Source organism: Anabrus simplex, chromosome 10 (genome assembly GCF_040414725.1).
Source record: "Anabrus simplex isolate iqAnaSimp1 chromosome 10, ASM4041472v1, whole genome shotgun sequence".
NCBI lineage: Eukaryota > Metazoa > Arthropoda > Insecta > Orthoptera > Tettigoniidae > Anabrus > Anabrus simplex.
In genome coordinates this window covers 11,215,780-11,228,709 of record NC_090274.1, presented here as the reverse complement: position 1 = coordinate 11,228,709, position 12,930 = coordinate 11,215,780, and the positions used below count along the sequence as shown (strand labels likewise).

At 41.3% G+C, this 12,930-nt stretch overlaps 1 protein-coding gene across 3 annotated transcripts in view; it reads left to right on the top strand.

Moving 5' to 3' along the window:
- The first annotated feature begins 4,451 nt into the window (after nucleotides 1–4,451).
- The window catches only part of LOC136882360 (protein scarlet), a 125,942-nt gene continuing 117,463 nt past the window's right edge, over nucleotides 4,452–12,930 (top strand). For all 3 annotated transcript variants that reach the window (XM_067154969.2, XM_067154971.2, XM_067154968.2), the window contains exons 1-2: nucleotides 4,452–4,535; nucleotides 8,053–8,195. In XM_067154969.2, coding sequence (XP_067011070.2) covers nucleotides 8,054–8,195 — 142 coding nt within the window. In that variant the 5' untranslated portion in view covers nucleotides 4,452–4,535; nucleotide 8,053. The remainder of the gene's footprint in view (nucleotides 4,536–8,052; nucleotides 8,196–12,930) is intronic.

The window sequence follows — 12,930 nt, the reverse complement described above, 5'->3', positions numbered from 1 at the left end:
TGGAAAACCTTGTACGTGTATATGAATAATGTAAATAGACACTTGAAACCAAATATGTATTACGTATAACATCTTGATAAAACTTAAATATTATAAATATCTCGAACTTTGTACAATGAATAAAAAATCTACGTAAATAAAATCGTAATGACCGTGTGTCTGCACATTGACTATTATGGTTAAATTTTCGTTCAGTTATCCGTTTCAGGTGTAGTGATGATCATCTGAATATTTTTTAGCTTTGGTGTCTGTATGTTTGTTCGTTTGAGTTCTTAAAACTTGAAAACTACGGGATATATTTCTACCAAACTTCATGTTTAGAATTCATCTGTCCTTGAGTAGGTTTTAGGGCTATTATTGTTTCTAAATCCCTGAATTGACTGGGGGCTTATATGGAACCGAAACCGTGATTTTGCACTCCCACAAAAGATATACAACCAAACTTATTGGAAATCAATTTCTAAAACTTTTTTCTCTTGTACATAATTTCGATACGAGGATTAATAAGGGAGATATCACTAACGGACTGTTTTACGATTAGCTAGAAAGTCATTTTACTCTTTTCGATAGAATACATGATGAGACAGGTTTCCTGAGTGATGAGCCACAGATTAACAACAATCTGTAACTGAAAAATAGGGAGAAGTACGCACCGTTCAATAAATTCTGTGATCGTCCTCATTCTCTCTCCACTTTGCTCAACTTCATGTCACTACCACGCGCTTTCGTAGAAGAATATCACTTTAAGATCACAGACATACGTCGCATAAATTCATGAAGGCATAGTGAAATCGATTACAATACCCGTGCGAAGACTGGACATATGCTAGTAAAAAATACAGAATAAAAGATAAAAGAACAAATACGATTAGCCAGTAGGCCAAACTCCTTCTATCTCCTAATTTCTACACATCCCTTACCCAACTCCTAAATCCCTCATTCCAGCTTTAAATCTCCTGGTTAGAGAGAAGGCGTTACCTTCTAGGTGACCCGCCTCCCCCTTCAGGGAGAAGAAGAAAAATGGAGAATTTATCGCCGGGCGACACTGCTAAATGTCGATCACTGTTGACTGATCCTGATGACACGTAGTATCTTTCTATTGTTATTGGAATCAAAGAGAATGAAACTTGATGGAGGGATATTGAACTAAAAATATGACGGCTGGAGTCTACACAGCTGTACCCAGTACAATGCCGGTTCATGATCACACAGTTCTTAATACAGATATGGAGGATTCTGTTTTATGAACAAGCGAAGAGTTACTTACAGTCAGGGATTTATACCCGTACTGACCTAACGATTCAACATTTTCCGCGCAGATTCGCATGGGTGAGGTTCTTTCTCGAGAGTTGCCGTCACGTAGTGAAGGTCTTCACATAAGATTAACAAACATGAAGTGTACTGAAAAAGCAGTTCTAATAAGAACAACAGCCTTTTTTCGCATCTGCTGGGGGTATTGCGATAGTGTTGACTGCTGACAGAAGGAGAAGATCATCTGTTTTCTTCTCTTCATGTTTGTCTTTCTTCTATACGCTCCAATCTTGAATGTTAGGTTGATCACACACTTTTCTGTCCACATAATGCATCCAGCACTCTGGTCTTTCAGGAGGATAAAGAGCATTTAATGAAAGCGGTGTACAGACAAAACCTGTAGCAATGCACGAGATGATGATGATGATGATATTTGTTGTTTAAAGGGGCCTAACAGCTAGGTCATCGGCCCCTAATGACACGAGGTGAAAAGAAATGAAACGATAATTAAGACTTCAAAATGTATTTTAGAAAACCAAAGCCCACGGCACTTAACGCCCTTGAAAGGCCTCTGGCCTGCCAAGCGACCGCTGCTCATCCCGAAGGCCTGCAGATTACGAGGGGTCGTGTGGTCAGCACGACGAATCCTCTCGGCCGTTATTCTGGGCTTTCGAGACCGGTGCCGCCATCTCACCGTCAGATAGCTCCTCAATTGTAATCACGTAGGCTGAGTGGACCTCGAACCAGCCCTCAGGTCGAGAGAAAAATCCCTGGCGTGGCTGGGAATCGAACCCTGGGCGAAAGACAGGCACACTACCCCTACATCACGGGGCCGGCTCAAAATGTATCCACTGACTAAAATCTAAAAGGAATGATGATAAAAAAATGGCCATGGATCAAAAACAATCAGTGGATCAGATTCACAATTCCCCATATTCTTAGATCATGCTTGTTGTCCAAACAGGTCCAAAATCCAGGTCACCGGCCGCTCATGAAAATCCACAGTCTGTTTCCAGTCAGTTAACCGAGTCAAGAATGGAATGAATGAAGCCCCCTTCTAGCGGCGAGGATGGGAATTGCGCCGGCTTCCGAAGCCTGTCGCACTCCTCTGGGGAAATGATTAATGAATGATTAACGAAATTATATTGGAGAGTGTTGCTGGAGTGAAAGATGACAGGGGAAACTGGAGTACCCGGAGAAAACCTGTCCCGCCTCCGCTTTGTCCAGCACAAATCTCACATGGAGTGACTGGGATTTGAACCACGGAACCCAGCGGTGAGAGGACGGACCCCTAATAAACGTACTAACCACTGATGAAGCAGAATCGTGGTGGTACTAATCACAGGTAAGCTAGACGCATGGTGTTCCTCTTATAGTGGTACTACTCATAGGGAACGCAGGCCCATTCTGAACACAGGGGAACCAAACGCGGTGCACGGCAGCTTTTTCTGCACCTCATGCCGGGCGCCAGCTCCTCCCGCCGCGGTGGAATCCATACGATAGTACCAACCACAGACAACGCCTAAACCCATGGTGTTCCTCACATAATGACATTAATCACACGTAATCGCGTGGTTCCAATTCCATCATCCCCTGGTCACCTCTTACGACATGAAGCAGTTCTATCTGGAATCAGCGTCATCAATTTAGTGTAGACAGAAAACCGACAGTGTGGTTACCAGGCAACCAGTATTCGTTATCTTCTTCCTCACGTTATTACCAGAACACTGCCTTCTATATAAGTAGGTACAAACGAGTTTGATTGGCGTTAGCAAAGCCCCTTAGACACCGTAACGTCACCGAACGCAGCAGAATTTTTCGGACTGAGTACTCGCCCAACTCAACTCCTGGGCATGACCTGTCTACACATCAGTATATATTAGAAATTAACTTAATCCATACCGCTCAGAAAGCAGCTCAGGATGTGCATCTCCTGTGGATTAAAGGCCACGCCGGTATAATGATGAACGAGATAGTAGACCAGCCAGCGAAAGAAGCTACAACTTGTAAACACTGCCTTTACAAACAGTAACCATATTCTGATTTCCTGCCGATAATCAAACAAAAGGTCTACAGGGAAAGGTCTGAGTACTGGAAAATGTCACAGCTTACAAGAGGAAAGCACTATGCTAAAATTCAGCCCACCATACCAACGCAAATATGGTTCAAGAAATTGAAACTAACTCGCCGGCACCTTTAAATAGAATGCGTCTGGGGCATGGATGCTATCCAAGTCGTCTACACAGGATCAAGATCTTCGACAACCCTCACTGGCCAGAAGACCCTGGAGAAAGAGCTGACTTGAACCACATCATACTGTCCTGTAAGAAGTACTCCCAACAACAGAACCACCTGTACTCTTCTTTGGTGAAGTTAAATACCCCACTGCCAACTTCAGTTGCCATCCTGTTATCAAACCTTACTCCACAATTATGCGCTGTAATTTGCCAATATTTATCAGACTGTAATATTAATTTATAAGCTATGACATTTTCTTTTCAACCACGAAATGTAGGCCTACTGTATGCTCACTCTGTAAATCCTGGCCGCATGGTCTTGCGAGGCCTAACGCCATTATATCAATTAAAAAAAAAAAAAAAACTTCAGGGCAAAGCTGAAAGAACGCTATGACTCTTTTGAATAGATTTCAGTTATTAATTCAGTGGCTGTACACGTAGTGGTGGTCTTGGTTATTTTGAGAAAAGGTAGAACTACTAACTGTTCCTTCTTTACCCCAACCAGACGACAGGAAGGAGGAGGTGTGACATTTCAAAGTGTCTGCAAAGAAAGGGAAAGGTAACAAAGGGCGTAGAAGACTCCGTAGATCTCGTAAAGTTAATACAGTCGGGGTCGACCAAGGGAGGTCAGAAACGTAAGAGGAAAGTGAGGACCCGGACAGAGGTAAGTCGAAACAGTGCCAGACTCGACTAGCCTGTGGGGTCCATCTCACACACTTTGGGGAAAATGATAATAAACTGTCTGAAAAGTCTTTCGAAAGTTAATCTGCCCTTGAATGAGGTCAGATTTTGAGATTCCTTCGAGACGTTAAACAAGATAAGAGTATTTACAAATCAAACAGTCTCCCTCCTGGAGAAAAACAATGACGGAAATGCACAGCCAAGAGGCTCTATTTATGACTTCACAAACATGCAGTAAATTAGCGTCTTGGCCTCTGCACCACGTGATGTAGCCGCGTGTACCACCTTGTTTCAGCACGAGTGAACTTCAGAAGGCTTTGTATGGTTGGATCAGTTCTGACGTTAAAACATTCTGCAACCCAACAAGTGAGTAGATTTTATGTTACGTCTTACTTGGAATTGGAAGTTATCCCCTATTTAGTTTGTGAGCATCTTAAGTAATGTTGAAAATAGGGCTAGGACTTAGATGAGATTTCATATTTTTTCCATAACACAGAAGCATAACTCCTTTACTATTTACATTTTTAATTCAATATTTGTTTATTATTTGCATGAAGGAGCTATACCAAATGAATGGAGAGTTGCTATAGTAGCCCCTGTGTATAAAGAAAAGGGTGATGCACATAAAGCTGAAAATTACAGGCCAGTCTGTTTGACATGCATTGCATGTAAGCTTTGGGAAAGCATTCTTTGATTATATTGGACATGTTTGTGAAATGAATAACTGGTTCGATAGAAGGCAGTTTGGGTTTAAGTAATGTTATTCCACTGAAACTCACCTTGTACAATTCCAGCAACCTATAGCAGATAGACCTTAGAGAAGCTTTATCTGATCCTGTAACCATTAAGAGGGGAATTCCTCAAGGCAGTATTATTGGACCTTTATGCTTTCTTATATATATAAATGATACGATTCAAGAACTGGAATCAGAGGTAAGGCTTTTCGCAGATGATGTTATTCCGTATAGAGTAATAAATAAGTTACAAAATTACGAGCAACTGCAAAATGACCTCGATAATGTTGTGAGATGGACAGTAAGCAATGGTATGATGATAAACGGGGATAAAAGTCAGGTTGTGAGTTTCACAAATAGGAAAAGTATTCTCAGTTTTAATTACTGTGTTGATGGGGTGAAAGTTCCTGGGGATCACTGTAGGTATCTAGGTGTTAATATAAGGAAAGATCTTCATTGGGGTAATCACATAAATGGGATTGTAAATAAAGAGTACCGATCTCTGCACATGGTTATGAGGGTGTTTAGGGGTTGTAGTAAGGATGTAAGTCTCTGGTTCCAGTGTGCGTGGTCCTCACCAGGATTGCTTCTTCCAAGAACTGTACAAAAATCCAAAGAAAAGCAGCACGGTTTGTTCTGGGTGATTTCCAGAAACAAACAAACAAACAAAAAAGCAGCGTTACGAGAAATTTTGCAAACTTTTTGTCTGGGAAGACAGTAAAGAGACGAGCTGCTCGACTAAGCGGTATGCTCCGAGCTGCCAATCAAAAGATGGCATGGCATTAACATTAGTAGACGAATATGTTTGAGTGTTTTTAAAAGTAGGATAGATCACAATTCGAAGATAATGTTAGAATTCAAGAGGATAAATTGGGGAAAATACTTGTTTATAGGAAGAGGAGTTAGGGACTGGAATAACTTACCAAGGGAGATGTTCAATAAATTTCCAAATTCCTTGCAATTTTTTAAGAAAATACTATGTAAACAACAGATAGGGAATCTGCCACCTGGGCGACTGTCCATAATTCAGATCAGTGGTGGCAAGTGGCACGAAAAACGTGGTATGGTCCTATGTAAGTGTCTAACAATGAAAAGAAAAGACGATTATAAACAAATTGAACAAATTAAGCCAGATATGAACATGTCAAGGAAATATTGAGTAAGCTCATAAAAGTATTGCACTTCTGTTTTGATGTTATACACTTTCACTTCACAGACCTTCAAGACGATCTCGGGGACCTCTGTTCGCATCTTCAAAAGCGTGTATTGCCACCTCTTGCACCAAAGACGGCATTAAACCTTTCGGGCATGCTCCTTATGAATGCGTTAATGTCCTGTTGAGGAATCATGTCCCATTCTTCCAGGAGGGCGTTCCGCAGGTCCTGTAGGGTCTCTGGATAGTGCTGACGGGCTCTTCTTCCCAGCTGGTCCCAAAGGTGTTCGATAGGATTTAAATCAGGCCTTCGAGCAGGCCAAGCCAACATGTGGTCGTGCATTGTCGTGCATTGTCGTGCATTAGCGTAACATCATCACCAATAAATGGAGCGAATGGTACAACATGCTCCAGAAGGATTTGCTCCACATACCGATGTGCGTTAAGGCTCCCATTCTCCACGAAGACGAAATCCGTCCTTGCAGCTGTATTGATTCCTGCCCACGCCATCACAGAACCACCCCGAAAAGGCGTCCTGAATGACATAAGGAACCGTCGAAAATTTGCTATTGCTTCTTTAATAATATAGTGTTCACCAATAATGTATAGTTATATATAGCGCCCGGATTTCCATGCAAATGCATGTTCCTAAATAAACTGCTTACACTTTTGAAACCTTGCAAATATTCGTTTTATGGCTAATCAATTCGAAACAACCGAACATTTTCCGTGCATGTTTCTATGTTTTGGCCTTTTTGGTAGAAAAGTCATGCATAGTGCATATTTTGAAAATTTTGGATTTAATAGCAAATGATTGGACATTTATATTGTATTATATGACTTTTCTTCTGACTTTGACGATATAGTATGTTAACTAGCATAATCGTGCCTTTTTTGATCTATGGTTTGCAGAATTTTCGACCGTACGTCAACGTTATTCGTCTGTCATTGAGAGAGAAAGAAAATGTATTCCTGACATACTACTTGGCAACCAAAGTTAGATGCATAGAGGTCCTCTAATCCAGTTAGCCAAGCACTTTGTTATCTGTTGCTTGAGTAAACATTGACATAAGTGAGAAGACCCCGCGTCGATCTGTTTAATCCTTAGAAATAAGGTGTCCCAATAAAAACTGAATCCTAAATTTTGCATTACTAAATGACGGCTATTTCTTTTTTTCCCCGTCTATGTTAGACTAATAAATCAAAACTTGAATCACAGTTCTGTGACGCCGCGTTACTGAGAGAGCAGCTTACAAACCTTGGTTTTGCACTGAATCCTGTTTTGTTTTCCTGGAATTTCCTACCCCGAACTCCCACGGGTCACACGTCTGAGGCCAAAATCATTGATAAAAGGAGGGAGTTGGAAAGCAGCACGCTTAAACGCTTCAAATTGTAATTTAGTGCTGGACTGTGCGGTGAAGTGTTGGTGCCATGGCACCTGCTAAAAGTCTACGAAGAGACCTCGTGTCTAAACGGACTGAGGTAAGGAATTTCTAAGTTAATTTTCGAAAAATGATAACTTCAGATTTACCTCGTCCTAAATGTCTTCATTTAAATATTAACCTGTCACTTCTTGTGACGTTGAAAGATCATTTTCTGTGTTCAGGAATGTTCTGTCCGTTAAAAGAATGAACTTAAGTGAAGAAAATGCGGATAAAATTTGTTGTTTTAGAGTGTTTCAAAAGGAAATTAAAATATAACAATATGGAACTGAATTTTGATAGTGCATATTTTCTAGTTTATTGTGTATGTTCCGTCATTTGATAGTGCATAAATGCATGCATATTTTGAGATTTGATAGTGCATGGAAATCCGGGCTCTACGTTATATAATATAAGAACATTTTTCAACTTTTCGGCCAACCTCACGCCAGTTGTCAAATCCACCTCGTTTAACGGTATATAGGTATCAGTGTTCTTACAGTGATACCTCATTTAATAACAGATGTTCCACGTTTTATGTATGGTGCAATCTTTGCATTTTGTTTTGATTTCAGGATGTGTTACGATACTAAGCAGAGTGGAAATCTGACTTTATCGTGGCACAACATCAGTGTCAAGGCGAAGAGGAAGAAATCTAATGCCTCGCGATGGAGAAACTGGTTCACAGATTACGAAGATTTCAACATTCTAGAAAATGGTATGTGGAACCCTGTATAGTTGGTGTTACCTAAAGTTGACCTATTAGAGATAAAGCTTACCACTTCTCCTTCATTACTCCTATATACACTTAGAAGATGATTGACCAAATGCACTTCAATCAATGATCATTCACCACTTATTTATATTTAGGGCAGTCGCCCAGGTGGTAAATTCCCTATCCGTTGTTTTCCTAGCCTTTTCTTAAATGATTTCAAAGAAACTGGAAATTTATTGAACATTCCTTTGAAGAATGTTTCCAATCCCTAATTCCTCTTCCTATAAACGAATATTTGCCCAAATTTGTCCTCTTGAATTCCAACTTTATCTTCATATTGGGATCTTTCCTACTTTTAAAAACACCACTCACACTTATTCGTCTACTAAAGTCACTGCACGCCACCTCTCCACCGACAGCTTGGAACATGCCAGTAAGTCGAGCAGCTCGTCTCCTTTCTCCCAAGTCTTCCCAGCCCAAACTTTGCAACATTTTTATAACGCTACTCTTTTGTCGGAAATCGCCCAGAACAAATCAAGCTGCTTTTCTTTGGATTTTTTTCCACTTCCTGAATCAAGTAATCCTGGTAAGGGTCCCATACACTGGAACCATACTCTAGTTGGGGTCTTACCAGAAACGTATATGCCCTCTCCTTTACATCCTTACTACAAACTCCAATAATAATAATAATAATAATAATAATAATAATAATAATAATAATAATAATAATAATAATAATAATGCTATTGGTTTTACGTTGCACTAACTACTTCTACGGATTCCTGGAGACGCCGAGGTGCTGAAATTTAGTCCTGCAGAAGTTCTTTTACATGCCCGTAAATCTACCGACACGAGGCTGTCATGCCAAGTTGGGGGTCAGAAGGCCAGCGCCTCAACCGTCTGATCCACTCAGTACGGCTGTGATTGCCCAATGAAGATCTTTCCCTGTAGTAACACTTACGTATTTACAATGATTCCCATAAGGAAGTTTCACCCCATCGACACAGTAATTAAAACTGAGAGGACTTTTCCTGTTTGTGAAAATCACAACCTGACTTTTAACCCAGTTTATCATCATACCGTTGCCCACCGTCCATCTCACAACATTGTCGAGGTATTTTTGCAGTTGCTCACAATCTTGTAACTTATGTATTAATCTATACAGCATAACATCATCCGTCCGACCCGTTGGCTGAATGGTCCCGGCCGGGTCGGGATTTTAATCGCTTCTATTTAATTCTTCTGGCTCGGGGACTGGGTATATGTGTCCGTCCCAACACTCTCCTCTTCTTATTCAGACAACCTACCACACTACCAACCACCACAGAAACACGCAATAGTGATTATATCCCTCCATATAGGATTGGCGTCAGGAAGGGCGTCCGGCCGTAAAACAGGGCCAAATCCACATGTGCGACACAACAGGTGTGGGAAAAGCGGTAGGAAAAGAAGAAAAAGAAGAAGAAGACAGCATAACATCATCTTCTTCAAGAAGCCTTACCTCTGATTCCAGTTCTTGGCTCGTATCATTTATATATAAGAAATAATTAAGGTCCAATAATACTGCCTTGAGGAACTCCCCGTGTCATCAGATAAAGCTTCACCTACTCTAAAACTCTGAGTTCTGTTTTCTGGAAATAAAGCCACCCATTCAGTCACTGAAATGTCCGACTCGTTGGCTGAATGGTCAGCGTACTGGCCTTCGGTTCAGAGGGTCCCGTGTTCGATTCCCGGCCGGGTCGGGGATTTTAACCTTCCTTGGTTAATTCCAATGGCCTGGGGGCTGGGTATTTTTGCTGTCCCCAACATCCCTGCAACTCACACACCACAATAACACGCAGTAACCTACACATGGCAGATGCCGCCCACCCTCATCGGAGGGTCTGCCTTACAAGGGTTGTACTCGGCTAGAAATAGCCACACGAAATTAAAAATTAGTCACTGAAATGAAATGGCGTACAGCCGGGAGTGTTCGAGGACATGTTCGGTTCGCCAGGTGCAGGTCTTTTGATTTGACTCCTGTAGGCGACCTGCGCGTCGTGATGAGGATGAAATGATGATGAAGACGACACATACTCCCAGACCCCGTGCCAGCGAAATTAACCAATGGTTGTTAAAATTCCCGATCCTGCCTGGAATCGAACCCGGGACCCCTGTGACCAAAGGCCAGTACGCTAACCATTTAGCCATGGAGCCGAGCATTCAGTCACTGTTTTGTTTAGTCCAATTGCACTCGTTGTTGCCGGTAGTTTCCGATGAGCTACCCTGTCAAATGCCTTAGAAGGTCAATCGCGATACCAGATTCCTCTTAAAACAGGAATCAGCACCATCTCTTATAACTTTTCAGAGGAAAACGTAATGGGTTCGCCGCTTCAAAACATACAGTTACCGGCCAAAGGAAGACAAGGGCCATGAAGGGTGTGAAGATGACTCATAAGACCTCACAAAACTAATACCGTCTGGGCCGGAAGAGAACAACGGTTGGCCAAGGAAAGTCGAACAGGTAATATGAAAGCGAGGAGCCTGACACAAGTAAGTAAAAGCAATGTGAGACTCAGCTAGGGGAACCGTGGTCCCAGTTTACCCCGGCACTTCATGAAGCTGATCACTTCTTCCCCTGAGGGTAATCTGCCTGAACTGCAGAAATAATAAGTACTCACACAAGTTGTGAGATAACTCACGGTATTTATTGCAGTTGGGCAAGATCCAATGCTGAGTTTATATCCCACAGTGTTGAAAAAAACCGTATTTCAGTTAATTACTAATTAAGCTTGGCATTTTACAGCCAGCATGTTAGCGGGAAGAATGTAAATCGCGGCCTTCAGGTTTGATATCTCTAAGTGAATATGTTTAAGGCTATGTTGGCCTGCATACTAAGTATTGCGATGTAGTATTCAGCTCAGATCTAGCAAATGAACTTGATCATCAGCATGACAACGCGGTGCACATGGTTATGAGCTTTGGTGTGTGTCCGTCTGTTTCACCATCACGGCGAAACGGCTGGATAGATCTCGAACAAACTTCATATCTAGAGTATACTCATCCAGGAGCAGATTTAGATATGCATATGATTTAAAAATCACAGAACAGACTGGGGGTTTATAGGAAGACGAGAACAGGTTTTCCAATTTTCTCTTATACTATTGATTTTCTGTAAAATACGTAGACTATGTGAAATGCTCCCTCATTTTAAATAATTTTTGTTATGTACATAATTTCGCTGTCTCTTCAAATGGCGGAGAAAATTACTGTTTTCTACGGGTTTCATGCTCTGCGTCGTGACCGACAACGAACCTACCGGTTACCATGGCAACGTCTCTGGCTGCTTGCCAGCAGGGAAGTAACGTAATGCCGTTTTAATCGTCATTCCTGTAAAGTCGTGGTTGTTCTTTGGGTAGAAGGCAAGAGAGACGCCAAGCTGCCATTCTACAGTGTATTTTTATCTTTATAATGAAAACTTCCCATCTTCATTATGAATGACATTAGGCAAGTGAACCTGCCGTTATAGTAGAAATTCCCGAACTCGGCTGTGAACAGCGGTAGGAAACGTGGACTGCCATTATCATCAAAACTTCCCAACGCGCACCGTACATCGGAAACAACGTATGCGGTCGTCCCCGTGGTTTTTCTCAGAGACTTGCAATTTAATGTAATCTTTCACACTGCGTGTATAGTAATTTACGTAGAAATCCATATACAATATAGAATACCGTAGCGAAAGCACGGGTACATTTGCCAGTCAATTATAATTTTTTTTTTGGTGTGTTATGCTTTAGTGTATATCAATTTAAAATGAATGTGGAATTCTACTACACTTTATTCCTTCTTATTTTACTGTTAGCTCTATGCAAATGCGATTTTTAGTTTCACGTGAATGAACTCCTTATTTTTCTTCAGAACGCTATAAGAAGCTCATTTAAAAGTATATAACTTAAACGCTAAAAATGCAAAATTTTAGACTTCAAAACGGAAAAATATTACTAACCCTACGTATAATCTTTCCTGTAGTTCTTGAACAGTGACCATGTTAATTACTTTCATGTTCTTGCGATGGTGACAATTTTTTTTTTCTTACAAGTTGCTCTACGTCGCACCGACACAAATAGGTCTTGTGGCGAGACTATTGTTTTAAGAGGAAGTACAACTAGGCAACCATCCTCAATATAACACTGAACAGATAGAAAAGTGGAAGGGAACCGACACGTCGAAAAATGAAGGTATCGGCCAAAGAAAGACAAGGGCAACGAAGGGCGTAAAAATGAAAGACTCCGTAGGCCTCGGGAACCTAATAGCGTTGGGGCCTGAAGTGAACAAGAGTTGATCAGTGGTGAGGTTAGATGAAAGTGAGAAGCCTGGCACAAGTAAGTGGAAGCAATGCCAGGATACAAAAAGGGCCCCGTGGTCGCCAACTCACGCTCCCAAGCTAAGAGACCCTGGGCCTTTCATGTTCTTGTATAACAATAAAATTCACGCGTTCTTACCGAAAGGAACGGGTTATTATTATAATTTACGGCTACTGAATGATTATTGAAATTTAACGTCATAAGCGAGAACTCAAGCCTGTACATATTATATTAAAATTACGTTGAATTGAACCTGTTATTTTAATTGCTTCTATTATAAGGTGAAAGAGGGGAACATTTTATGTAGCTGTATAAGGGAGCATTTAGATTTTTTGGGACATGCCTGTGGACTCTCGGGTCGATGAAAGCCTCGATACGGCCTGTAGGCTATATCA